Source organism: Histoplasma capsulatum, assembly GCF_000150115.1.
Source record: "Histoplasma capsulatum G186AR genomic scaffold supercont2.9, whole genome shotgun sequence".
Classification (NCBI taxonomy): Eukaryota; Fungi; Ascomycota; class Eurotiomycetes; order Onygenales; family Ajellomycetaceae; genus Histoplasma; species Histoplasma capsulatum.
The window spans coordinates 1174109-1201993 of NW_025544809.1; the positions used below are offsets into that span (position 1 = coordinate 1174109).

Genomic DNA, 27885 nt, shown 5'->3' on the forward strand with positions numbered 1-27885 from the left:
TGATGTTGGCAGCAATTCGGAGGTGAACCATGAATTCAAAGCGTCCACCGGTAACCGATGATGGAATCTTGCCATTGCTGTCAAGCGCTCAAACAAACACAGCTGGCCGGCTCTTGTAGCGATGCTGACGAAGTCACTCCAAACGAGGCTATGACGCTGACTGATTTCATACAAAATGAAGATGTCGTATTTTAGCTCTCTTTCCCCTTGCCCTTGCCGCATTTTTTAAATAGTTTTGAAAAAGTAAGCCATGTTGGACAAAAGCCAGGCCGCGGGCCACTAGGCACCCTTTGAAGGAGATAAGTGCTCCTGGTAGAGACATGCTACATGGAGTAAATGAACGTTAGCATCGCGATCATACATTCTCCAGCACGCAAATCCAGACTCCAGCTGTATTTTCGTACTGATATCTGCTCCAACTATTCAAGTCCTTTGCAAACAGGACTTCACTGACCAATACATCGTTTCTCTCCCCGATGCTGAGCCACTACCACCTTTATCCCCATCTTCGGTGCGTGTAAAAACATACATATTTTCTCTCACAACGAACAATATAAGGTGAATTTTTGGATGCCGGAGGGATTCCTGGACTATCTACGAAGATGCAGCAAGGAATGGGGGCTGTGGCGGAAGGGTGGGATGCCCTGTGTTCTGGAGGCCCTGGGCCGGAAACCGGCTTGGTGTTCAAACTAGACTGATGTTTTTGTCGCGTCTTCCACTTTCAATGCTCAATGGCGAATAAATAGGGCCGTTCGCTTCCTTTCAAGTTCCTCAGCCTCTTGTAGATAGAGAGCTCTACGGCACATCTCTCCCCCGTGTAACCTTTCAATTAGCTGGAGTGTTGGAGCATGTGACCTGCCAAACCCTACGTTGCCCCTGGAGCATCCATGACGAGACTTCGACGCAAAACCTGGAGCTTAGTATACAACAACTGGTGTGCTCTGGTTCTGAGGAAATTGGGATGTTCGACAACTATATACGGAGCAGTGCAGCAAAGCCTTTGCACATAGAAGAAACTCATATTAGAAAATTGCATGCTTAGCAAACGTGTTGTATAAGTTGATAGAGCCTCGAAAAGCTTTAGAGTTCGTTGACAGGGTTTGATTCGGTGAAGTTTGGCTATCGAGTTAGCTGTCAAGCCCCCGTCATTGCTGACACGATGGTGGGAATCATTTGAGGCCTGGCATGGGGATTTCGATTGACACAGTGTGCAATGAATTTTGTCCCAGTTATGGAGTAACTACGAGACTCTACAGAGTAGTTAGCTTGAGCTTTGATTCTGTCAGTAAGCGAAAGTAAATCTGTGGCTCAACCCTGGTGCTCAATCCTGGAATCGCACGCTGTGGCTGAACCATGCCAGCACTGCTAGTTCGGGCAAGGCCCACAAATAACTATGTCAAGCTGGCCACATACTATGTAGTGACAACAACTCCATCTTCGCACTGTGTGTTCAAATCCCTTCCCACACCATTTACTCCTGTATACCTACCCGCTCAGTGCATCTCCATCGTTCGCCCTCACCATGTCTCTCCTGGAAGCCCGCGTCAAGACCGTTCTGTCTGGTGACACCCTCATCTTGACACATGTCATCAACCGCAGCCAGGAACGAACGCTGAGCTTGGCCTATGTGTCCGCTCCGCGGTTACGAAGAGAGGGTGACGAGGTAAAATTTGATATTTCCCCTGGTTGCCCCTTGCATGGGGTCCCTGTTCAGTTGCTCGTCATGCCCCTCTGCGGTGTTTGATGGTTCTCTACTAACGAGTAATATTATTTTGCCCTCACGGCACAGCCATTTGCCTTCCAATCTAGAGAATTCCTACGCGAATTGCTTGTGGGCAAGGTCGTTAAGTTCCAGGTGCTCTACACCGTCCCCACCACGAAACGGGAATACGGCATCGTGAAACTTCATAATAATCAGGAATTGCCAGAGCTCTGCGTTGCGGAAGGATGGGTCAAAGTGCGTGAGGATGCGGGCAAGCGGGAAGAGTCCGAGGATATTGTGGCGACGGTGGACAAACTGCGGGAACTTGAAAACCGTGCGCGGTCGGAATCAAAGGGCGTGTGGGTGTCGACTGGCGGGGAACTCGAGACTGCTTATGAAGTACCAGATCTAAAGGCACTGATTGAGAGCGAAAAGGGGAACCAAATTGCTGCAGTTGTGGAAAGGGTACTTAGCGGTGACCGCCTGATCGTCAGGTTACTTGTTGCCCCGCATAAACATATCCAAACATTGGTTGTGGTTGCTGGTATCCGGGCTCCGGCAACGAAACGAACGAACCCAGACGGCACAGAACAACCGGGAGAACCGCTTGGAGAACAGGCTCAGCAGTTTGTGGAGCTCCGGCTACTCCAGAGAAAAGTTAAGATCTCGCTGCTTGGTGTGACACCGCAAAATCAACTCGTTGCCGGCGTCCTCCATCCTAATGGCAACATCGCTAAGTTCCTTCTCGAAGCTGGCCTGGCCCGATGCGCCGACCACCATTCTACTATGATCGGAAAGGACATGACTACTCTACGACAGGCCGAGAACGCCGCGAAAGAAGCGCGAAAAGGATTATTTATGAGCCACAACGCGCCCAAAGTTGGCGCCGGCGCTGCGCAAGCGGATTATGTTGTGACTCGAGTGTTTAGTGCAGACACCATTTTTGTTCGAACGAAGACAGGAAAGGATGAGAAGCGGATAAGCCTCAGCAGCGTCAGACATCCAAGAACATCCGACCCTAAGCAGGCACCTTTCATCTTAGAGGCTAAGGAATTTATGCGCAAGAAGCTCATCGGTAAACACGTCAAAGTAAAAATTGATGGAAAAAGACCCGCATCGGAAGGTTACGAGGAACGGGAGGTTGGTACGGTCATGTCTGGAAACACAAACATTGCATTGGCCCTCGTGCAGGCTGGTTACGCATCCGTCATCCGCCATCGCCGGGATGATGACGACCGGTCTCCTGAATACGATGATCTACTCCGTGCGGAAGAAGCAGCTCAGAAGGAGGGGAAAGGAATGTGGTCTTCTAAGCCCCCAACCGTTAGAGCGCCTCAGGACTACTCCGAGAATGTGCAAAAGGCGAAGATTCAGGCCTCCGTGCTCCAGCGGCAGAGGAAGGTGCCTGGTGTTGTTGATTTCGTAAAATCCGGCTCTCGCTTCACCATCCTACTTCCTAAAGATAATGCTAAGCTCACACTGGTCCTTTCCGGCATCCGGGCTCCCAGATCGGCGAGGAACCCAGGAGAGACTGGGGAGCCGTTCGGGCAAGAAGCCCATGACTTCGCCTACCGAAGATGTATGCAACGCGACGTTGAAATAGACGTCGAGACAATTGACAAGGTCGGTGGATTCATCGGCAGTCTCTATATCAACAGAGAAAGCTTTTCCAAGATTCTTGTTGAAGAAGGCCTTGCGACTGTCCATGCCTATTCTGCTGAGCAAGGAGGTCACGCTGCAGAGCTGTTCGCAGCGGAGAAAAAAGCCAAAGAGGCCCGAAAAGGCTTGTGGCATGACTGGGATCCAAGCAAGGATCTTGAGGAGGGCGAGACCGTTGCCACGAACGGAAAGAATGGCGCAGAAGCCGGCGCAGACGCTCCCCAGCAGCGCAAAAAGGACTACCGCGATGTGATGGTCACGAATGTAGACGAAAATGGAAAGCTAAAAATCCAACAAATCGGCGCCGGCACAACAGCCCTCACCGAGATGATGAGCGCGTTCCGAGCCTTCCACCTCAACAAGGCGAACGACACTGCTCTGAGCGGCCCACCCAAGGCCGGAGATCTAGTCGCGGCCAGGTTCACGGAGGACAACGAGTGGTACCGCGCAAAAATACGGAGAAACGACCGTGAAGCGAAAAAAGCCGACGTCGTTTACATCGACTACGGCAACTCCGAAACCGTTCCGTGGACCCGCCTCCGGCCTCTCACGCAGCCGCAGTTTTCCGTGCAGAAAATTCGACCCCAAGCCACCGATACAGTTCTCTCCTTCTTGCAACTCCCCGCGTCTCCCGAATACCTCCGTGATGCTGTGGGATACCTTGGTGAACGGACATTGGATCGCCAATTAGTTGCGAATGTCGACTACACGGCGCCCGATGGGACATTGCATGTTACTCTGATGGACCCGGCCGAATCTAAGAGTCTGGAGCACAGCATTAATGCCGACGTAATCAGTGAGGGACTCGCGATGGTCCCGCGCAAGCTCAAGGAATGGGAACGGTCGTCGACAGAGACGCTGGCGCATCTCGAGAAACTGCAAAACGAGGCAAAAGAGGGGCGCAAGGGCATGTGGGAATATGGAGATCTGACGGAGGACTAAAAATAGAGTAAAAATGCTCCGAGGTATGCCGTGTGGCGTTTAAGCCCAATCATATTTAGACACCGAGCTCCATCATGCAGGAAAAAAAGAAAAGAAAGAACAAGGAAAAGAAAAAGGAAAAAAAACTCTTAACTCTTGGAAAATGACTCGGTGGATAAAAATATACAGTCATAAATTTTCAATGGCCAGACATTTTGTATTGGCTTCGCTGTTGCATGTAGATTTTGACACCAAGTCAGTTTGCTTGAAACAACAGTCCTTCCAAAAGCAAATAACTATGGCATCTTGACTCATCCAGCTATCCATCTCTTGCCTGTGAGGTGAGGCTTGTAAGGCTTGTAGGGCTTGTAGGGCTTGCCACGGGCGATGCTCGGGCACGGAGCTCGGATGTGCCGCCCGGAGCGAGCCGCCGCCGTGTTATATCCGTGACAACCGCTGGGTATTACCAATCCTTCCGCACTAACGAGTAGCGAGCTGAGGACATCTCGAGGCTGAGACCCGCTGGAGCCCGTCAACAAGGCCACCAGGGCTTGTGCTTTGCATCCTCACCCTCATCCGTATCGTTGCCCATCTTATTGTTTCCTTCGCTGACTGGCGAGATAGATTCTTCGCAGATACCCTTGCACAGAACTGCCGTGTTTGCTGTGTCTCTTGTCTGGAGAACGGCTGCCTTATACAAGAAACCCTTCATGCGATATACCCCAATAGAGGAATCATACACAAGAACATAGAAAGTCAAGGAGGCAGAAACGGGGGACGAAGATAAAAAGAAAAGAAAAAGATAATAGAAACTCCAGAATACCCCAACGACGAAAATAAATAAACATGACCCTCTCACGAACTGCCACCAGCCGATCCAACCACAGCCGGCACTCGATAAAAAGCTCTCATTCCCATCCCAAGTCACACTCACAGTTACAATCGCAGGAACTTCCCCCAGTCACCAAGACTGAGTCGTTCGAAGCGGCTGCTGCAAAGGCCAGCAAGGGAGAGGACAGTGAAGGTCCAGATCCGCTGCTGGGTTTCCTAAACCACCTATCACCGCAGCAGTCGGAAGCGCTGACAAGCTTCAAATTGGTCTTGAAGGAGGAACAACTATATACCGAAGCGCATGGTGGAGCTCGTGCCAGCCATGATGATTCTACTTTGCTGTACGCACTGCCCACCTAATATTATCTATCCACAATGTTGGTGTTCTTTCTGTATGCCAAGGGGAGAAGGTGGTTATGGGGCATCTTTGTTGTATTATCCGGGGTTGTTTTCTCTTGGAAACCCCTACCAGGAGCAGTGAGGGAAAGGGAGGGTTCTGACGCAAAAGATCCAATTGGCTGTCTACGATCTAACCGTTTTTCTCTTTTTTTGCTTTTGCCATGTCTGCAAATATAGGCGATTTCTTCGCGCGCGTAGATTCGACGTGCAGGGTGCCCTAGATCAGTTCCGGGACACAGAAGAATGGCGCAAGACGAACCAGATCGATGCGTTGTACCGGAATTTCGATATTGATTCATATGAAGATGCTCGCAGAGTGGTCAGCAAATTTGTTTCATTTATCGGGTTTTCCTAAAACTCCGATCTCCCCTTCAATGTCGCCCTGTTGATTGAACTCCCCTGACTTTCAGGGTGACTGACGTCTACCTTCTTTGTCTTTTTATCCAGTATCCTCAATGGACCGGCCGGCGAGATCGTCGCGGGATCCCCATATACGTTTACGTGATAAAGGACCTAAACAGCAAGAACATGGCAGCCTACTCGTCCAGTGCCTCAGCGGGCAAGACATCTGCAACCCACACCTCCTCCAAAGTACTCCCACGATTACTCCGTCTCTTTGCCCTGTACGAGAACATGACCCAGTTTGTGCTACCGTTGTGCAGTGATCTGGGGCGTCCCCACCCTGAGACTCCAGTTGTGAACACGACGAATATCGTGGACATTTCAGGGGTGGGACTGAAGCAGTTTTGGAATTTGAAGGGTCATATGCAGGATGCGAGTGCCTTGGCGACAGCGCATTATCCGGAGACTTTGGATAGGATATTTGTATGTGGAGATTTGTTTTTTTGTCGATCGGAGCTTTTGCTTTCGTTCATCCCTTTCTTCCTGTCCTTGTCTTTCTTTCTTTTTTGTCACATGCTGTTCCGCTCAACGTTGACTCCGTGCCTTGTTTGTTGGCGGTTTCGCCTATCTCAAAACGGACATACGGACATACGGATATACAAAAGCAGCAAGCACTTTCCTCCGAAAGGAAGGGGAAATGAAAAAAAATGAATTGTTATTTTCAGCGATACAATTGAAAGCGTAGAATCGAACTAACATAACAAAACCGCAGATAATCGGAGCCCCCGTCTTCTTTCCCACCGTCTGGGGCTGGATCAAGCGCTGGTTCGACCCTGTGACAACGTCAAAGATCTTCATCCTGTCCGCATCCGAAGTGAAATCCACCCTCAGCACCTTCATGGAACCCTGCAACATCCCAAAGCAGTTCGGTGGCGAGCTGGACTGGAATTGGGGTGACATGCCGTCACTCGATGAGCCGGCGAAAGAACTTGCAGGCATCTTGACACGCGTTGGAGAACGGGGTGTAAACGATGTCTCCGCCACAGACCTCACCACGCCCGCCATCGGGGATACAAGGAGGGATTTCGTCAAGGGACCTGTCGTGTGGAATAACGAAACTGCGGAGATTATGGGGAGTGTGGATGGGGCAGATCGGAGGAGGGCTATCACTCTTCCGAAGAAGGAACATAGCCAGGGTGATGACGGTTTTGGAGCTGGAGCTACAGGTGTTGAAGCGCTTGCTGAGAAAGAGAGAGTGGTGAATGGTGATGGGGGCGGAGCAAACACAGATTCGGCCACCGCGGCGGGCCTTGCTTCTGTGGAAGTGGACAATGAAAAGGTTCCTGAACCGGCGTCTGCACCGTCTAATAAAGTTTCGCCAACAGCTACAACTGCGTGAAAATCTCTAAGGGTTATTTGTCAGCATATTTTAGGCTGGATCGCGGGCGGTTTCTTTTTGCAGCGTGGTTACATTTTCTTTTTGGATCTTGCCTCTACCTGCCATCCCAGCCTTCTTTTCCTTTCTTTTCATTCTTAGATTCATTGGCCTTCTATGTTTGAGCTGCTTGCGTGTTGCAATTTCATCATTGCATGGTTTAATACATACCCTCACTCTGTTCATATCTTGTGAGATAGAATATATATCGGCTAACAAACTACATTTCCTTTTTTTTCTTTTTTCTTTTTTTCTGTTTTTTTTGTTATTATCCTTTCTTTTTTATTTCCTTTCAGTATTCACTCTGTTTTCTTCTTTATCCGGACCACAATTCCCACATCGTCTAATGTATGTTTCATTGGGGACTTTCTCTGACAGCAGCCCCTTTCTTTGTGTAGAGTCGCTAAACGAGGCTGGGAGAAAATGAATGGCGTGATACCAACCACGATAGACAAATGCAGCGGCCCATTGATTCGTAGCACCACATCCCTTTTTTTAAATTAGCATTTGGGACACTGGAGCTACAAATTGCCCAGATCCGTACCTCCGTCGTAGCATCCTGAGTGGTTTTGTCCCCTGGCGTGTCCTGCCCTTTATGTAATCCACCGAGGCTCCTCCTGCGCCATCTCCACTCCCAGTCCCAGCAGTCCCAGTCCCAGTCCCAGGCCTCCCACGGTATCCCGATCGCTGGCCCCAATCCCACGGTAACCGCCAAAGGGCTTCCAAGGCGACGGTTGCAAAATCTTGGTTCAGGGCACGCTAACCCCTTTCAGGCCCAGGCTCCGAATCAGGCAAGCGGCTGGCCCATGTTTCCTGCCCGCCCCGTGCTCAACGAACTAGCCGATATTTTCCCCTTTTCGCGTCTCCAGCTATTTTCTTCTTCTTCTTCGTCTTCATCATCACCATTACCACCACCTTCTTCTTCGTCGTCGTCTTCGTCTTTTTTGCACTTCCTGCCGTCACTGCTGCGCCAATTCGAACCATTGGCCATTGTCCACCCTCTACCACCTTTCCCGCAGCTATGGCTGATGCTCCCTTGCCCAGAAAGCGCGGTCGCCCGCCAAAGCTCGACGCGACTGGAAACCCCGTCAAGAAGCCCGCTCAGAGCGATGGACCCCCAAGGAAACGAGGCAGACCACGCAAGAATCCCAGCGATCCCCCAAAACCAGTCCCTGCTGGCCCAAAGAGAGGGCGCGGCAGGCCAAGGAAAGATGATCCGACTGCGCCTAGCAAAAAACCGCGACTGAGCACCGATGCAGCCGCGACTACGACCACCACTATCTCCTCCTCCTCCAAACCGGCACCAACACCGTCCAAACGCGGCAGACCCAAGAAATCGGCTACAGAAGGGGCTGCCAAAGCTGTCAATGGTGCAGGAGCCACTGGGTTTCTACTAGATAAAATAATTGGCATCTACTCGTTGGATTGTAAGGAGGTGGAGGACAATTGGCCGGACGACGCGGAGGAGATGGAGCTTACGATCACAAGGACGTCAGAGAGTCCCTTGGGGTTGATTGGCGGGTTCAATTTGGGTGTGATTCAGGGCACGATGCTGTTCGCGGCAGACAAGCGTACGTTGGACAAATTCCGTGCCGTGATGAGCAAGCGTGGTCGTGTTGCTGGCGGAGCGCGCGGTGGCAATGGAGAAGGGGAGACCGGCAGCAGCGACGACGGAGACGATATCCCGCATGCAGCGGGGCCCGCGCACGTGAAAGATCTCCGCGTTTACTTCAGCTGGCGTGGGAGGTCGACAGGCGAGGGTGAAATCCACACGGAGGAGGGAACGTCGCCGCAGGATGGCTACCTCGTTTTCACGAGCGATGAAGCCATCACCTTCAATGGCGTGGCGGGCTTCCCTGCTCTTGGCGAAAACTGCAAATTCAAGGGAACAAAGATTGACGATGACGCTGCTGATGCGCCGGAGCCGTGGACTTCGTTCTCTAGGCAGGCTGCTGAGGAAGCGGCTGTGAGGAGATGGGGGTGATACGCAATCGAAATAAAACGGATCCGTTGTTATATGTCTTTTCTTTTCTTTTTGAGGTGGAGTCTTTGGCCTTTATTTTTATTCTTTTCTCTTCATTTTGTTTTTGATATGGGTTTCTTTTTTGATCCAGTTTAGTTTCAGCTCAGGAATGTATTTCCCTGAATCCACGGCGTAGCGAAACAAAATGCACCACGAATCTATCGATTTCTCGCAATCAAAGAGCTGAAATGGAGACTGGGGGTGACGGCTTTCAATTTCCTGTCCAGGAAGCTAGCGTGTGAAAGAGGAAATTGAACAGATGGCAATGCAAAACAGGAGGAAATATATACTAGTTCCCCGAGTTTCCGCAAGCTGCAGTGACACAATTTAGGCTCGTTATCACCTTTTTCATTATCATTTTTCATTTTTTTTTTTTTTTTTCAGAAAAACACTTTTCGGATATGCTTATTTTCTCTGGGATGAAAACGGAGGAATACGAGATAAACGAGCTTTAGTTTTCTTCTCTCGAACAAATAAGGCACGGGCACGGAGGAATTTTCTTAAGGATGCCCATATGGATAGGGACAGATAGATGTCTAACCAAACCCCCTCCCTCCCCCCCAACAACTTTGCCGTTGGACTTTTTTTTTTTTTGCCGGGTCAGATGATAGAAACCGGTGCCGTATTTCCTCTTTCTTATTTCTTTGATAGATATTTTTATTTATTCGATTCATCCTCTCTTGTCTCCCGCGTCAGCGAAGACAGGGTTGGTTCTTCTTTGTTTTGACCTTGTCGCCATGCGGAACTGATAAGTTTGTTATCATCGAAATCATGTCGTGGCTACTCCTTTCTTGTGTGCTCAGCGCAAGGCGTAGAGAGGCTGGTTTGGATTGAAAGGAGTAAAAAAAAAGAAAAAGCTTCGGGTAGAGGTTTCGGAGCAGGTTCTCAGCGTCACCTTTGTTACATTATCTCCAAAAATACAAGAGTATTATTACTGACCGTTTAAATATATTATATACACCATATAGAGTTATTATATCTATATACAAGTACGAGGACCAAAAAGAGATTGAATAATTACTAGATACAAATAACCTGAGCCAACTCCTTATTCCAATTGGTGTCGCACCTCCGGTTCAGGCAGTTCCACATACGTTCGTTCCGGCATTAGCTCATGTCTTCGGTGGGCATCAACGCCGTGCATTTCATGAATCACGGGTCCCAGATCGCCATCCAAGGGCGATGGTGGCTCCGGGTCAGTCTTACCCGCGGCCGTCTCCGCTGTAGCCGTGGCTGGTTTCCGCTTCGATCTTCTCCAAACGAACACCAGGACGAGAACAAGGACGAGAAGGCCGCCCACGCCGCCGACGACGCCGCCAACAATTGGCCCTATTGGGGGCTTTGAGGCTGAATCTTCAGAGTTATCGTCGTCGCCGTCGTCTCCTGGTCGCGCGGTATTGCTCTCCGTTGCCGCCGTCCTGGGAGCCGTGGTTTCAGGATCTGAAGTGATTGTGGCAGAGGCAGCCCGAATGGCTAACAAGACCGAGTCGCCGACCCAGGAAATCGACATGGTTTCCGTAATCTGGTCATTCTCGTCCTTGACATCGGTCAGGGAGCCGATGGTAAACATTGTCTCGGCCCCTGAGGAGGTGCCTGAATAGGTGCATTGGTAATCCGCTATCGAGAGACCAGGCCACGTCCTGGTATGGCAGTGCGGGTCTTGGCTGCCAGTGCACAACATCACGAACGGATCATTGGAATAGGTGCGAAGGGAAGGGGTTGCCGAAAACTGAGAACTACCGTAGCAAGTGCTGATGAAAGTGCAAGGCGTGGTGGTGGAGACAGTCGGACAGCAACCCACCATGGCGGGGAAATTGGCGTTCGAAGAATGAAAGACACAGGCATTGCTATTGTAACAAGCTAAGCGGGACTCTGTATACGTTTTTATTTAGTTTATTTGGTTCAATCGCAAACTCGTTTGCTGTTGACTGGGACTCTTTGGAGAGGGAATCTGACGTTTGGAACCTGCATAGTAACCACAGATCGTGGCTTCGGCCTGTTGGGTGGTGGCCCGACGAACAAGCCTCCGAGCAAGCCCATCTTCCAAGGGTAGCTTGGTAGGTTCTGGGATTACGAACGGGGGGTTTTGCCTGTCATTGGGAACTGTCGCTGAGGGAAAAGCGAAAGCGAGAGAGTTGGCCACCACCACAAAATAGAGAAGATACCACATCGCGCTGGAACGATTTCTGGCGACATCTGAACAAAAGCAGAAGAACGATTTTGCAATTTCCATCGTCGAGCTGCGGCCCCTGACAAAAACTAGCTAAAGGTTAGCGCCTTGGCCGTGTGGAGACTGTGATGCAAACAACTAGGATGTGTATCCACATGTCATCGCGGTATCCTCTAGTGTGCTTTGTGCGACGAAATTCACTCTGAGACGAAGTTCAATTTGAGGACAATGGCCGTGAGAAGGGTTATATATAATGTACGTAAAAAATGGATAGTAAATGTATTTCTAGAGCTTCCGATGAGATGCATGCCTCATTGACGAAATGTACAAGCAATATAGCAAACAGGGGGATAAAATGAAATCAGAATACTTCGGTAAAGGAACTTTTATCTTTCTCCTTTTACTTCCATATATAAAATAAAATACAGCCAAATATTCTCTCTATCAAAGAGGATGGATTTGAGAAGCGGATATTTTGGGTTTGCTGAGTGGGCTTCACGCATATTGTTCCGTGTGAATTTATTGGTCTTTATTCTCAAGACTTCCATTTCAAGTCCACTTGTTTCCGTCGGGCCTGTGAAAATAAGCGAGAAGATTCGCTGGTTAGCATTCACAGTGATTGCAAGTACCAAACCCAACCAGGTGTGGGAAAATCACAAACAGGGGAAGAGAGAAATTTACCAGAGGAGCCAGCATCGCAACGCCAACAGCTAGCGCAATAACAGTCAACAGCAACTGTATCTTAGAGAAGCCCTTGCCCAAAATATCGAATGCCTGACTAGGATGGATCCGTGTGCCAAATACATCCAACCCATAGGCGAATACAAGGCTGGTGCTTTCTAGCAACGTCTGGCTCGACTCAATATTCTGAATACCAATGACATCGCGCGAGTGCGTGAGAAACCACCTGCCGTCAAAGTCTAGGAAGGCTGCGTATTGGGTCAGGCCCTCCTCCGCCTCATTCGCCGTTGGCGAGCGACCAATTGGGCGCCGGGGGTCTAGGAGTTGACGCGGGATACCGATGACGCCGTTTGAAGCGGGCAGGGAGCATAGTAATTGTTTGGTGGTTATGCCTTGGCGGGTCTGAGAGACGGCCATGCTTGAGATGGGTTCAGGGATTATGTAGGCTTGAGAGATTACGTGGGGTCGGGGAATACCGGAGTTTGAATGGATGCTCGAATAGTTTGCGGCGTCACCTAGTGGGCCGCGGTCATTGGCGATGGGGGATTCATACAGTTCGGATATCACGAGCTGGTAGCCTTTTGAGTCTGAAATTTCTGTTACATCGGCCCAGAGAGAGTAAGTGAACCAGTTTTCTGACAGAGCTGTGGTAATTGGTTGGCTGGTGTCGACACCGGTTTGGGTGATGGAGTGAAGGACTTGTCCGGATACAGCGTCGAGAAGATAGAAGGCAGCTGTCGAATCCCCAACGGCCGTGAGGAGAGCAAGGTTTGGATTCAAATATTTGTAGAGAACAGAGCGATCTCCCAGTACTTTTCCAATTGATGCAACCGGATCGTGAGGTGGGCGGGCTATAGCATTGATAAGTTTCTGGCCTTTGGGAGGTAAAAATTCCCAAAGGGGCACCTTGGGGCTGGCGGAGTTCCAACCGAGGACACGACCGCCATTTAGTGTTACAATGAATGTGTTGCCGTCCAGGGGCACAGAGGATAAATCGGGTACACCACGAGCTTGGACACTGACCGCAACTTGATGTCCCCCGCTGGGTATCAGGACGATAGATTCAAGGGGTTCAGACGGATTGCCACGTTCAATAATCTCTCCTGAAGAGACATTGACCTTGACAAAGCTGCCATCTTCCACATAGACTGTCGCAATATAATGAGCAACATTGATAGCTTTCACGTTCCAGTCAGCATCGCGGGATTCAGCGACCTTGGTCTTCCACAAAATTTTGCCCTTATTCGCGTGATCTATAGCCAGAACGTAACCATTCCGGGTGGCCACAATCACTAGTTTCCTGAATCCAAAGCTGATGAGATCTGAACCATCACTCGTCATGAAACTCGATAGAATACGGACGGGTAATCCGCGGAGCCATGTAGGCAAACCCTCCAGATCCTTCACATGGCGTTTCAACCGGTGAACGTATGCTCCCACTAATGATTCATGGCCTTCTACTTCCAGTGCTTGAGCAAGTTTCTCCCCACCATTGACGTCAGCCCAGGACACTGCTACGGCTTCGGTCAAAATCTCTGGTCTGCTCCATGCAATATCGCCGTTTCGAACCAGCATCCAGTTGCCAGCCTCCAAAACCTGGGCAAATCGAACGGCATAGGTAGAGCCACGAGCAACGACTTCGGAGACCGCGTGGCGTGCATTTTCAGTTACAGCTTCACTAGGAGTCCATCTAGCAAGGATTTCATGAGAGGTAGACGAGACGACACTTATATCAGTTTTCGTAACCCGAGTAAAGTAGACGTTGGTATCCCTATTACTCGTAGTGAAAACCGAACTTTCAGCAACCATTGGAAGCTGGTAAGCTCTGGATATTTCACCCAATTTAATGTCCGTGTGATATACCTCTGCCCATGATTTGGATTTTGTCGCATAGTGGATTAGGAAATGTGGTTCCGCATTGAGGGCACGAGGAGCGTGGAATTCGACATTCTGGATATCCTCGCCGCTGTTGTTTTCAACATCAAGAGAATGGATGTGCTTGGTTCCAATCACATTTATTTTTATGGTCTTCCATGTGCTATCCGCCCATACAATCAACGGAGATTTGGAATTTGCTCCAACGAAAATGATAGATTCGGGAGAGGAAACCTCGCCTTCAGAGTTCAGGGTATAGTGGTTCGTTTGGTGACCCGTGTTCAAATCTAGCGCTGTAACTTTGATTTTATATCCCTTCCGTGTTGCAGGTTGTAAAGAAATATAGTAAATAGCAGCTTGTGAAGTCGACACCTGGAACGGGGAGTTATCACTTTGAGAAAACAAAATAGTTAGTCAGGATCCAATATAAGTCAGAATCCAAAATAATCTTGACGGGCGGAGAAAACCTCAGTACTCCTGAATAATACTAAACACACCTATCATCTTTGTATTCCCATTTAACATTTCCGGATGCCCCATCTAACCGTCTAACAATGCCCGATGTCTTGCCAAAAAGCACGATTAAATCCTTCGCAGCCAGCTTCGGGTCCACGGACTCATCAAGGACAAGCGTCTCCAACCCGACAACCGGGCCATCATGGAACTCATTCTCCCAGGCCAACTTCCCGTCCAATGCGCTCCACGAAGCCACCCTCCCGCCAATTGCACTGACCACAGCATCCTCACCTTCAACACCTCTTAGCAACGACGGCAATGGGTGGCCATCATCCGCCGACGCTGCTGTTGCCAGGTTCTGACGCCAGACAATCGCACCATCCTTCGGGTTCACTGCACCCAGGACATATTTTTCAGATAGCGTGTAGAGTAACGACGCAGCAGAGGAGGTGCTGGGCTTGTGGAAGAAAGTCGAGTGTCCCTGGGGAGTTCCTAGTAAGGCGTGGTGGTAATCTATGTGGTAGGCCTCGTCTGCGAAAATTGCCAGGGAAGCGGGCACGGCAGAGGCCAGCAGAATAAGGGCTGCTTGAAGCCGCATTATTTCAACTGGGTTGCGGCGATCATTGGGGAGGGGTGAGGTTGGGGAGTGAGGGCGATATTAGGTGGTCAGAGTTAGCAGGCTGAGTTGTCAGCATGAAGAAGTCAAGCTTCCCTGCGTTCTAGAATAACAACTACTCATTGGCCAAGAGGGCTGGACCACCGATCAGTGCAAAAACTGTGCTGGTTTCTATTGGCGACTTGAAAATAGCTGCTAGGAAATTCCAAGGAGAATTATATTTCGCAATTACATTATAATACAACTTTTCTTTTGTTATACAATAGATAACTGCTTGTTCTGAAGCACTAATAATCAACATGGGGCACTAAGCTAGGAGCTAACAGCAATTGAGTGATCAACCAAAGGGACAACTATGAATTGTTCTCAAACACAATTTTGTTCCCGATCTCAATGGCTTCCCTCTCACCTTGAGACATACCTCCCTGAACCTGCCATGGTGCATCACCCATTCCCATGGCCTGTAAACCATCATGGCTCAATGTCGACCAATCCACTGCTCCAGCAAAGCCAAACTCACCGGGTCCGCCAGCATTTGGATAGTCCCACGGTGGAGAATATATTAAGGCCGCTTGGCGCTGCTTCTGAAGATATCTTGCGTTCATCTCGCACAGCGGGGCTGCAGGAATATACAACACACTCGAATCACCTTTACCTCGATGTTCATTGTCAACAGAATGGAGACAATCGCAGTGCCATGCAACATAATCACCTGGCTCAACCCGGGGTACAGATACCATGGTAATGGAAAGCTTCAGGTGCGGGTGAGATAGGTCCGAGTATTCCTGACACGCTCCAGGAACGGAGCCGGGGAATGAAGAATCCATCAGGGGTTCCGAAGTCTGGACATCAAAGAATGGGCGGAGAATGGTGTAAGCGGTACTGGATTTTAACATTGGGCATACGTGCAAGGTTCCTTCTCCTGGTCCCGTGTCGGACATCGACAGCCATCCTTGGAAGAACCGTAGCATGGAGCAGGCACCTGCTCCATTGTAAAGATCCATTTTCGCGTGAACGCGGTGCCGTGCATCAAAAGGGTCATACTCCTCCCACAAACCATCCAGTATCTTCTGGTAAACACTTGAATATTCAGGATCCTCCCACCTTTCAAGCGATCCTCCATCGATATGTGGGCCAAGGGCAAACTTCGCATCGCCTGGATTTCTGATGCGAAATCGATCCGCGTAGGAAAGAGGGTAGGTCGTGGAGAGCTGTGTTTTGGGATCGGAAGAATACCAAATTCCTTGCAGAAAGCACTGGGTCCGAAGGATATTGGGATGCGCCCTAGCTGCGACTTGTGAGGGTGACCAGTAAAGTTCATAAACGGCGGGGGAGTCAGGGGGAAATGCTTTCACGTTATTTTTATTGGCAGAGATATATTCAGTTGCCTGTTGCTTGAGGTCGAGAGCCGCTGGTTTCGGAATAACTGCCCTTACAATTGCACATCCACGCCTACGAATCTCAGCTAGCTTACCAGGCGATACCTTGCCTGATAGAATATCTGAGAAATCAATTGATGGTATAACCTGTGGTTTTGGCAAGTGGCGTCAACCCTCGCATCGTCTGAACGTCCAGCGTTGGTTTCCCACGCCATCGGATCCTAGCTCAAGCACCAACAACGCTATACTTACGTCACTGCCAGCTTTCCTAATCTCCTCCACTTCATGCTCAAGGCTGGCTAATAATCTAACCCAACTCTTCTTCAGTGCACTTCCATTCCGCAGGAAGTGACGTAACTTTAGGTCTTCAAACCGCTTTGGGAGGGGCTCTGGCTTATAGTCTGATCTCAAGCTAGGAAAAACGGACGATATGTCCCCCGCAACTTTGGTGGGTTGAGGTGAGGTAGAGGCAGCTCGGACCGCAGTTCGAATACCAACTTGAGATGCGAACTTCCACATAGCCATGTCTATCCAAGAAGGTTAATCTCGGGTTTAAGCAGATTTCAACGCATTCCACAATCGACGAGATACCTCTAGGCGAATCTTGTGTCAAAACTGATTGAAATTAAGAAATGCCTTATAATCGAGTCTGCTTCTTCGTACCGGAGAACCGGTTTCACGTCAGCAATGAATAACTATCACAAAACACGATATTGAGACTGTGTACAGCGTTGCAATTGACAAAGTGGGATGGTTATTGTGTGTTGCCACCAGAGTACGCCAAGAGGTGATCCCGTCAAACGCGTAAAGTCGCTCGTCACGGTCATACCCAATTGTGCCTTCATGGCCCAGACCAGAAGGAAGCCAAAGTGTGATTTGATTGGTTTACGTAGTCTGGCATGCCCACGGCAGCAGCACATCAAGCCATGTTCAAGCTACTATGTAAAAGCCGCATCTTGGTGTCCTTTTTCCCGACAATGGCCCACTGCTGTGGTGACAAAAAGAGGAAATGGAAGAAAGAAAGTCAATAGTTAAGTTCTCATTTTAGAAGATCTTTAGCCATTTAAAGACACCAGATAAACAAGTGACAAAGTGACAAGGCAACCTACAGCTCAACTGAAGGATATGAGAAGTGATGAGTTTTCTTTTGCTGTGAATGTGATAATAATTTGAACATGTATTAGAGTCCATGCAGTTGCACACTTGCTGGAGGGTGATTACTAGCAGGATGAGGAAGTGGAGCAGCAGATGAACTTGATCACATTATCCTTTCTCTGTGATTCAAAAGCGATTATTCTAAATCAAAGAGCGAAGAATGATCCAACTTGTAACAGATCAAGTGATAGCAATTTCAGTGAACAGGCAAGTGCATTACATACAAGTATAAAGAAGAGGAAAAGAAAAGAGAAGTAAGTTTCTATCTAGTAGCTCTTGATAACACCAGTGATAACCTGACAACACATATCACAGATTTCATCACTTGGGGAATTGCATTCTGGGCAATACCGGTTCTCGTCTCTGATGGGATGGTATCCAGAGCTCTGCCTTTTAACCGCCTTCAGCAGAGCAACCGATCGTCGTGGACTTGGAGAGCGATGGAGAGAATTCTCCGAACGATACCCAATCCAGGAGGACCATCGGCCCTGATATGCGAACCGGTGCTAAGGGCAGAGGGATTGTGTATACATCTTCCAGCCCGGAGGCCAAATCGGAGCCAGGAACTCCCGCCAACCGGGAAAGAGACCCTACTTACATCCAGAGGCCAAGGGAAATATTCACAGAAGAACAACGAAAAATAATAACAACTAACAATACATCCGTACAAGAACGGATCCGACTGGCTTATAGAGTTGGATAGTAGTTATGAGAACCATCAAGCGTTATCCAACGGGGTCCCCGGTCAAAGTTATGGCAATTCATCATTCGACAACGTCAATAAAACGTTATTTCATGTCAAATCCGTAGAGAATGTCATTTATGGGTGTTGCCAAGTCTTATGCGTAAACCGCCACTGGGGCAAAAGAGCTCATTCACCACCAGCGCCGTGGTGGTATAAAAGGGGACGAATCACCCAATCCAACCCCTCCAACAGTTTATTCTCAGCGAGATTTTGTTTCAGCAACGGATAAGGTCTCTCTTGTCTCAGAACAGTCCGTTCTTGATTTAGTATGTGAACTATTCCAAATTTGGAGAAGTGAGGCTGAGTCAACTGGTGGATGATTTGTTAGGTAACTGGGGCAAAAGAGCTCTGTCACACCAGCGCCATGCTGATAGAGGGGACGAACCGATCCACACCCCCAACAAAAACACCCACAGCATCACCAATACAGCCTACAAGAATGGCTCGCAGGTTCATGTCCGCTACAGTTGTGACTGAACTGGCTCGGGACGCCGCGCGAACCCCGCCTCCAACCGATGATGCTCAGACATACTTTGATCAGAGTCTAGTTATCCTCGGACGAACATTCGAGGTTCAAAGACGGGAGATGCAAAGTCAGCTTCAAACCCACAATGGCTCCATTTTAGACCATATAAATGGGTTGAGGCGAGATGTGGACGAGCGTTTTCGAGAGGTAGAGGCAAAGATGGACCAGCGTTTTCGAGAGGTGGAGGCAAAGATGGACGAGCGGTTTCAAGAGGTAGAGGCAAAGATGGACGAGCGGTTTCAAAATGTGGACAAGCGTTTCCAAGATGTGGACAAGCGTTTCCAAGATGTGGACAAGCGTTTTCAAGATGTGGACAAGCGTTTTCAAGAGGTAGAGGCAAAGATGGATGCGGGGTTCAAAAGAGTGGAAGTCATGCTTGAGAATGAGAGAGCAATACGAACAAACAGCACTCTTCGCCGAATGCATCAGCCCATCAATCTCGTTAAAGTTCTCAAGCCCACCGGCCCCGACACTGTTCAATGGCAATCCCATCCCAGATTTCCCAAACACATGAAAGGCCTCTACCGCCTTGGTCAGCAGGCAAAGGATGAAGCTAACGATCGCACACCATACAGTATGTTTACCCTGCCACTTTAATATATCTCTTAGCTCTTATCCTAACATTGTTCCTTATATCTAGGGCGGCAGCAGCAGGAAGCTCTCAGAACCATCCGCGAACTAGCTGCATTTTATGAGGTGGTGGTTTACTCAGATGAGCAGAGTGAGAGTGAGGGAACAGAGGTGGATGTCCAAGCGGATGTGGATGCGTATATGGAGATTCTCCTAGATAAATGGGGAATGGATTGGACAAAAGTCTGTGAAATTGCACAGAGGACTTTGATGCTACAGCAGGGGCATGCAGGCACAAAACGGCCTGGGAACCCAATTGTTTAAGAATCAATGAGGCGTTCCAAGTATTCTGGTCTTTCAGCTCAAGCTGGAGCACTCCTCAAGGATCGTCATTATTTATGGCCTTTCTGTTGATATTAAGCGATGGTCATGTGTTCATGCTTGTTGTGTTTTTCTGCATGCGTTCTAGCAGAGGCAGATATATATTATATACAGATACATGTATGAGTTTCAGATCTCTTACATGCGTTTCAACCGCCGTGATCCTCAACACTTTCACCCAGCATTGTGCCATCCCGCAATGCGTCATGATTGAGTTTTGAGTGATCTGAAAAGAGTCCGGAAGCTGGAGTGTCTTCTAGCTCGCAGGCAGCAAGCATCAATTGACTCACTAACAAGTTGGCTCGATAAGTCATATTCCACGAAGACGCGCGGACCCATCAGCTATCGTGGAAGCGGCACCAGGGAACTTAGCAAGAGAAGATCCTGCACCATGTTGGCTTCTTACGGACTTATAATTTCGTGGCATTTTCCACTGGGGTTGTGGCACCCCTAGGGGACCTTACTATGGTGGCTATTAGCTCAAAATCGTGACCTTCCCCAATGGGCTCGCTTCACCAGGGACGCCGACATGCACGTTCCCTGAGGGTTCGCCTCCATCAGTGTTCTTCCAAATTCCTAACTCCCATATTCTGACATGGTGAGCACTATGAAGATGATCCCCCACTTCTTGTACTGCTTATCCGACGTAGTTTCTATATATATATTAGCACCGGGCACAAACTGACCCCTTTGGCAATTCAATTCTTCGGGAGAAAGAGTCGGATTTGATCGCTTAGCAGGTAGATCATCATTAGTCTCAGAATAGAATCGAAAGAATTGCCAATAGATCTGAAGCTGTGGAAAAGTACGTAGCAAGCATTAAAAAATTAAGAGGTTACGATTTTGATATATAATATCTACAGAAGAATATCAAATATTACTACAGTTTTAAAACAGTATTGTTTTCCAAAATTTACAAGGACATCCCTTAAGTAACTTGTTGATCAGGAACAATAGGAAAACAAACAGAAAAATCAGTGAATGAAAGTGTCTTCATTTCTGAATATCAAAAATCACAAAATGAGATAAAACTGGAACCTGACAAGAGAATAAAGGCAGAAAATGATACACAACAAGACAGTGGCAGACAAGGTTACTGAGCCAAAACAACACAACCAGTGATCACACAGTGATCACCAGTGGCTGTGGGGTGATGGCCAGCCCAGGAATGGAGCAGTCAGCTTGCATTTCACCTCAGCAGCTGGTGTGCTTTGGGATCTTGTTCTGCTCACTACATCATCAGTCAGTTGTGTCTTGTTGATTGGCTGCTGTGTTTGTCAGTTAGATCTTGATTCTGTAACTTGTGTTGATGCTATACTTTGTTCTTCTTGTGAAGAACCTCTTGCATTTCGTGTTTGTGAAGAACTACATGTTGTTGAAAAGGCTCTGTCTCAGACTGCCAGTATCTATGATTGTCAATGAAGTGTTGAATCTTCTTTATCTACTATGATGACAACCCATCATTCTTCAGGAGATGTTGATAAGACAGTGCAGGTGCTCAACAACAATTCACTGTGAGCTCAAGGTTCACACTGCATTCAGCACATGCTTTCTGCCATATACTCTCTTTAAGTGTGTTACCTCTGGAAATTTTCAGCTTTTGGTGTGGTTTGAAATGATTGCACAGCTCTTCACATATCCATTGATAGCATTGCTCAGCATTGCCTCGGGGTTTGAATTCAAAGGTTGATTCTTCTCAGCTCTGAAGCACTTTCTTCAGCTGTCTGAAGAGATTTTTGATGAAGAAATCAGCTATGTGATCAGCCACATCAGAAGGGTTTTGATTTCCAGTGGGAGGTGTCGCGCCCAGGTAAATGAGATAGATGATGCTTAGCGATTCGAAGGTATCCGGGAAAATGATTCCAGTTGAGGCGGAACGATTATAAAGGTATCCGAAACTATTCTTCCTGTGTCAGAATGCAACGATCTTGAGTTCGATGATGAGCTTGAAGCAACTGGAGAAAAAATTCTTGCATCTGCTATCTGGGAATCCTGTGCTAATATTGGGCATATCCAACCATCTTTTGCTTTTTCGATAATTACAGTAGCTTAACTGCTATCAGAATGCTGCAATACGTCAGTTCTCAAGGAAGGGGATAAGATGTTATTTGCACCATAAGTTTAATCCGCCCATTCAAATAAATTGGAACGGAATATATGAGAAGCTCAATAATTGCACACAGTAAGCGAAACGAAGCCAAAAAGAGCTCTAGTCAATACATTTGCTATTTGGCATAGTTAAATCTTGCTGGCCATTTGTAAGATGTCCCCTGTTGTGATCAGAAACACTGATTAGTTTTTGACCTAAGAACTAACTTGGCTTTTGCCGAGACTGCGCGCCAAGCTCGATGTCGTGAAATCCGCTCAAAAACTCATGATGGCCGAACTTTCGCCCTTATCAATCACTCAAATATTTTTTTTTTGTCACCTAAAACACCAGCTTTTTATCTCAATATAGTTAGGAACGATTTATGCCTGATTTTTGGCTATAACAGAGCCTCATTTCCTCCCTCTTTTTCTCTGCGACTGTCCTGCGATGCCTCGAGACCGCCACAGGTTCCATCGATAAGTCCTGAGAACGCAGATAATCAATCCACCACGGAAGTCTATCCGTTGGCTGTGCGCTTTTGATTAATAATATGGATACCGAAGCATCTGCGGAGGGAGTTGCTTCGAGTAGTAGTGGCTCTCACAGTTGGTCTCGCCGGTACGGAGATACCCTTGAGTTCTGGGGTGGCAGCACTGTGCCGATTAACTCTCTAGAAGAAATAGCGGAGATGACGATATGGATGGCTAACCTACGATAGAGGCAGACGACACCATGCGGGAAAAAGAGAGTCTGGGCTGGGTGGACAGGCGACCTGGCTAAGCAGCGTTATCAACCTGCTCAATACCAGTGAGTTTAAACGAGTCGAACAGCCCAAATCGTTTCCCGGAAGATTGGATTTTAATGCCGTAGTAGTTGTTGGTGCTGGTGCTCTTGCAATGCCCAGCGCCCTCGCACGGATGGGAATCACCCTCGGAGTCCTTATTATCCTATGGTCGGGAATCGCAGCCGGTTTTGGTCTGTATCTACAGTCGCTATGTGCCCAATATTTGGATAAAGGAGCCGCATCCTTCTTCGCCCTATCGCAGATCACATATCCGAATGCTGCCGTTATATTCGATGCAGCAATCGCCATAAAATGCTTCGGCGTCGGCGTAAGCTACCTGATTATCATAGGAGATCTTATGCCTGGGGTAGTCCAAGGTTTCGGTGCGGACGCTACTGGGATGGACTTTTTACTTGATCGTCATTTCTGGGTTACGGCGTTTATGTGTGTAATCTCATATTTTTACCATGTTCTTTGTCCTAGGACAGTCTGCTTGGGTCATTGTGCTAACTTTCTACTTCTAGGTTGGTTGTAATTCCGCTTTCGTTCTTGAGACGGCTGGATTCGTTGAAATACACGAGCATCATAGCTTTAACCTCTATTGGCTACCTGCTCGTCTTAGTCGTGGCTCACTTTATCGAAGGAGACACAATGGCGGAACGTGGCCCGGTTAACTATTTTAAATGGCAAAGCGCAGTGTCTGCCCTGAGTGCGTTTCCGGTTATGGTGTTCGCATACACCTGTCATCAAAATGTATTGCTCCATTAACACCCGGTCTCGACTGCAACCTCTTGCATCTCATTGCTAACACCCGTATGTCAGATGTTCTCAATTCTCAATGAAATTTCCAACAGCACACACTTCAGAACAACCACCGTTATTGCCTCCAGCATTGGTAGCGCTGCCTTTACATATATCCTTGTCGCAATCACAGGCTATCTTTCCTTTGGAAACAATATTGGGGGGAATATTGTTGGCATGTATGCGCCGTCATTATCAGCAACAGTAGCCCGTGCTGCAATCGTCGTCCTCGTAATGTTTTCATACCCGCTTCAGGTTCATCCTTGCAGAGCATCGCTAGACGCCGTTCTTAAATGGCGCTGGAGTCCCAAATCCTCATCCAACACTGCCAACTCCTCACCTAACCGCAACCCGCTTCTTCCGCGACCAAATCGACTTCAGGATTCCATGGGAGATGCTCGGTTTGCAATAATCACCACTATCATTATAATACTAAGCTACATGGTTGCCATGACTGTGTCATCCCTTGAAGCCGTGCTGGCCTACGTAGGGAGCACCGGCAGCACCAGCATTAGTTTCATCCTTCCTGGCCTTTTCTATTATAAAATCTCCTCTCCAGAGTCTGCCATACATCAACAATTGATGAAGGAAAATGACGAAGCGGCCGCTGACGATATGTCAGATGTTGGCGCAGAGAGCGAGGGACTTCTGAGCGCCAGTGGCCTCCTCTCAGCTAGTGGAATCCTTAAACGAAACACACGACAGTGGCGAAAGGCTCTGCTACGCAAGCTGAGCCTGGGCCTCGCAATATACGGTGTTATCGTCATGGTTGTTTGTCTGGTTACCAATACGTTCTTCCTTGCATCACACCAATAACAACCATTCCCGCACAAGTACAACACGCACGCGCACGCGCGATGACGTAGATAAAACAGATATCTCTCCTCTAAAGCCTCAAATGTATTATTTCAACCCAAGTGCTCTGAGGTCCGTCGTTGTCCCCTGCTTTTCCGCCTGCAGCATAGACACAAAATCACACACACACACACATCCCAAAACGAAAACCCTTTTCCATATCCTTTTCTCCATAATATCTACCAGATCTATGCCAACATGTCTCCGTTACTCGACCAGGCATTAGCGAATTTGGGGAGTCGGGTGAGTAGAAAAAGTCTTTTTTCTCCTTCGGAATGGGATTCTTTTTTTTTTTTTTCCTTTTCATCCGTCACCCGTTCTCTTCCGCCTCTTTTGCTTCTATATACATATACATACACATAAATTTTCTTCTTCCTGGATAAATGGCTTATTCCCGGAGTCGAGTCGAGCAACCCGTATCTCGCTTTTGAGGAGTCGTACATAATATTGGCGTTCCGGTTCCAAACGCTGGCGTTTCCTCTTTTGTTTTTCTTTTCCTCCCTTTTTACTCCTGCACCTAGCGTCGCCGCAACCCACTGCTCTATTTCTTTTATTCTAGTATTTTACCCTTGTTTTTTCCCATTATATCATACGTTTTTTCTCTCGCCCAGAGAACGTCTTTTGCGCGTTGGAGTACTTTACGATCTTTGCTCTTCGATTCCTTTTTTTTTTTTATAACTTTTTTCCCTTTTCTATTATTCCCTCTCTGTACTCATCTTTCATCTCCATTGTTTTCGTTTTTATTATCATTTTGTGTGCCATACCTGTATATATCATCGCCTTTTACTTTCTACAATTGCATTCACTTTGGCCTCCAACATCTTCATTCATATAACACAATATAAAAACCCATTTCCGCAGGTTGTCTTGGACCCCCGCGCACAGTGGTATTATATTCACCATTCGTACGTTTTGTCCAGGATATACACAAAGGAAATAATGGCTTTTACAATCATAGCGGAGGACTTTATTCATCTTGGAGATCCTAAAAGAAAGGAGGGGAAATGGTATACGTGAAAATAGGGTTACTTCTCTCTTACATGGATTTGAGTCGAGACGGAATGCGCGAAAAGCTCATATTCGAATGGATAGAAGAGCTTGGGGAAAAAAAAGGAAAAGAAAAGAAAAAGAAAAGCTAAACAAAAATTCGTACAAAATTTCCCGTCCAAGAGAGATAGAGGCAATTTAGTCCTGCTCGTTGAAACTCTTAACTCTTAACTACATCTCCCTGTCCACGAAAGTGAAATACGGCTACATACAGCGGTACAAATGAAAGAATTAGCCTTCACAGATCCCATCGAAATTTTTCAACTCAGTCACTACTTTGACTATTCAGGATCCGCAGGATGGCGAGGAACAAGTTTACAATATCCAGGTACAGGGAAATGGCGGCGGCAATCTCCTCCTCAACATGGTAGTGGCGCATGATCAGTTGGGTATCCACCAGGACATAAGCGCTGAACAGGAGTGCTGTCACCGCACCGTACACCAGCTCAACTTTACTGCTCGGCCCCATGAAGGCGGCTACGAAGCCGAAAAGGATCAGGAACCAAAGCCCGCCGAAGAGATACGGGACCCAGCTTGTGAAGTCATACTTGGTTTGGCAGGCGAAAAGAGTTAGTGCGACGAAGATGCCTTGGGTCAAAATGAGAGCCAGGAGGACGACACGGGCATCGTAGAAAGAGGTCACGACGCTGATGGCGTAGGCTTCAAGGGCCGTGAAGATGCTGAGGAAGATGAGGTTGGTGGGGTAGCTCTTTCGTTTCCAGTAGGTAAGGCCCATGAATACCAGAGCGCTGACGGCGGAGACGAGCACCAGCCAAGAATGTGACTGGATCCAGCTGCGGTAGCTGTCACTGACGAAGGAAACACAGCTTACGACTGTGGTGAAGAGGATCTGGAGAGATCTAAAGTTGGATTGATTTTAGTATTCAGCATGAAGAACATCGTATATAACAATATCTGTATCTGGATAAGGCCAATGAGAGGAAGCTTTAAAGCACAGGCAGGCGAGAGGCCATATCGGATCGGGGTGGAGAAGAAATGATGAGGCTTACAAGATAAAGTAGACCTTGCGGATGAATTGCATCCGGATGGGAAGAGTTGTTTCTGCGACAGAGTTTCCAAACTGCACAACGGCACCACCAACGAGGGGTCAGCAACCAGACATTATCTCAACTGGACATTGGACAGGGCGGTTCTCCAGAACAAAGCGGGATACCACGAACCTTGAAATCATCAGGGACGTTATCATCTTCGTAGCGGGGATGGCCGTCGAGAAGGCCACCCGTTGAGCCGGATGTTGCCTGGTACGATGGAGGGCTCTGGGTATACGGGCGCGAGTCTAGCGAGTCCCGCTGTGGTGCGGGCGTATATTTTGAATTTGTTGCCATGGTAGGCGAGTCACCAGCAGGAGATGTACGGGCTGAGAGAGAGGGAATGAGTGAGTTCGAGCGATGGAAGGGAATGAACGGATGGAGTTGCAGTGGACAGATCGAAGTAAAATAAAAGCTTGTTGCATCCGCGGCGGGCGGAAAGGGCAACCGATGATGTCAAGGTGGCAGTTAGTCAGCTGCGTGTCACATGATGAATTTCCATTTGGTGGCTTTACGCCAAGATGTCGGCTCAGGTTAGAGGCTCAGTTACGCGGGTGGAAGTCTTGGCAGCGCGAGAAGTACTCCGTGCAAAACAAATCTCTTTATAGAATGATCAAAAACAGTTCAATTTCTCTGTAGATAGAAGTCAATAATATGAAAAGATTTTTCTATAGAATGGCCAAAATAATGATGCAAAATGATCAAAAAATAAGTAAAAATGATCTGATTCTCTCAGTTGAGATACATACAAGATACACAGTCTGAGTGAAATGACCAAGCAAAATCTTCCCAGGTTTCAGCAGCACTGATTGGTAGAGAAACAATGGCTAAATACATCATATCTGATTGGCTGCTCATATAAGTTGCTTAGCTTGTTAAAACGCCAGGATCGTATAACCTTTAGCTAGTTGTATCGAATATTGACAGAGGAAGACCATCCAAGAAAATTTCATGGTGTTTCCCTTTCAACTTTTCTGTTCTTCTCTTCCCCTTATTTACAAAAACAAAAGAAAAAGAAAAAAAAAGACCGTACTTGTATTGCAAAGGGGCAACAGAAACAAAGAGGGAGAAATTTGATACTGCCTGACAAGGGTTGAAAATAATGACAAATAATAACAAAGGAAATCTATTCTTTAACTGAGAGCAGGCGGTCAACTAAAAGAAGAAGAAAGGGGAGGGGGGAAATATAACAGCTAATTGAAAGAACTAAACTCCTTTCCAACCTCCAATCCCAATCCCAATCCCAATCCCAAGTCCTTCGATAGAAAAGGGAGCCTTGGAGCTTGCTGCAAATGCACCAGTCAGAAGTGGTAATACTTAAAAGAATAGAAAAATATAAGAAAAAAGAGAGAGAGAGGAGAAGCAATGGAACCACTGGGGAGATTCGCGCCGGG

At 47.9% G+C, this 27885-nt stretch overlaps 8 protein-coding genes across 8 annotated transcripts; 5 read left to right on the forward strand and 3 right to left on the reverse strand.

Annotated features, from left to right (window-relative positions):
- Nucleotides 1–1522: 1522 nt before the first annotated feature.
- Nucleotides 1523–4578, forward strand: HCBG_06625 (RNA-binding protein Snd1; the record flags this gene model as incomplete). The annotated part of the gene is made up of 2 exons (XM_045433674.1): nucleotides 1523–1663; nucleotides 1790–4578. The coding sequence occupies 2 exons, from the start codon at nucleotides 1523–1525 to the stop codon at nucleotides 4301–4303; spliced, it is 2655 nt and encodes an 884-aa protein (XP_045285987.1).
- A 550-nt stretch (nucleotides 4579–5128) lies between these two features.
- HCBG_06626 (uncharacterized protein) lies at nucleotides 5129–7253 on the forward strand (the record flags this gene model as incomplete). Its single annotated transcript, XM_045433675.1, has 3 exons — nucleotides 5129–5454; nucleotides 5923–6337; nucleotides 6627–7253. The coding sequence occupies 3 exons, from the start codon at nucleotides 5129–5131 to the stop codon at nucleotides 7251–7253; spliced, it is 1368 nt and encodes a 455-aa protein (XP_045285988.1).
- Nucleotides 7254–7712: 459 nt separating this feature from the next.
- HCBG_06627 (uncharacterized protein) lies at nucleotides 7713–9273 on the forward strand (the record flags this gene model as incomplete). Its single annotated transcript, XM_045433676.1, has 2 exons — nucleotides 7713–7764; nucleotides 8063–9273. 2 exons carry the CDS (start codon nucleotides 7713–7715, stop codon nucleotides 9271–9273), a joined length of 1263 nt encoding a protein of 420 aa, XP_045285989.1.
- Nucleotides 9274–10360: 1087 nt separating this feature from the next.
- Nucleotides 10361–11116, reverse strand: HCBG_06628 (uncharacterized protein; the record flags this gene model as incomplete). The annotated part of the gene is made up of 1 exon (XM_045433677.1): nucleotides 10361–11116. One exon carries the CDS (start codon nucleotides 11114–11116, stop codon nucleotides 10361–10363), a length of 756 nt encoding a protein of 251 aa, XP_045285990.1.
- A 901-nt stretch (nucleotides 11117–12017) lies between these two features.
- Nucleotides 12018–17014, reverse strand: HCBG_06629 (DUF1620 domain-containing protein; the record flags this gene model as incomplete). Its single annotated transcript, XM_045433678.1, has 5 exons — nucleotides 12018–12056; nucleotides 12164–14429; nucleotides 14536–15100; nucleotides 15532–16636; nucleotides 16742–17014. The coding sequence occupies 5 exons, from the start codon at nucleotides 17012–17014 to the stop codon at nucleotides 12018–12020; spliced, it is 4248 nt and encodes a 1415-aa protein (XP_045285991.1).
- Nucleotides 17015–18828: 1814 nt separating this feature from the next.
- Nucleotides 18829–20176, forward strand: HCBG_06630 (uncharacterized protein; the record flags this gene model as incomplete). The annotated part of the gene is made up of 2 exons (XM_045433679.1): nucleotides 18829–19489; nucleotides 19556–20176. The coding sequence occupies 2 exons, from the start codon at nucleotides 18829–18831 to the stop codon at nucleotides 19807–19809; spliced, it is 915 nt and encodes a 304-aa protein (XP_045285992.1).
- A 2113-nt stretch (nucleotides 20177–22289) lies between these two features.
- HCBG_06631 (vacuolar amino acid transporter 6) lies at nucleotides 22290–24356 on the forward strand (the record flags this gene model as incomplete). The annotated part of the gene is made up of 5 exons (XM_045433680.1): nucleotides 22290–22573; nucleotides 22674–22762; nucleotides 22829–23183; nucleotides 23264–23492; nucleotides 23562–24356. 5 exons carry the CDS (start codon nucleotides 22506–22508, stop codon nucleotides 24354–24356), a joined length of 1536 nt encoding a protein of 511 aa, XP_045285993.1.
- Nucleotides 24357–25707: 1351 nt separating this feature from the next.
- HCBG_06632 (bax inhibitor family protein) lies at nucleotides 25708–26831 on the reverse strand (the record flags this gene model as incomplete). The annotated part of the gene is made up of 3 exons (XM_045433681.1): nucleotides 25708–26302; nucleotides 26453–26523; nucleotides 26624–26831. 3 exons carry the CDS (start codon nucleotides 26786–26788, stop codon nucleotides 25708–25710), a joined length of 831 nt encoding a protein of 276 aa, XP_045285994.1.
- Between the last annotated feature and the right edge of the window lie 1054 nt (nucleotides 26832–27885).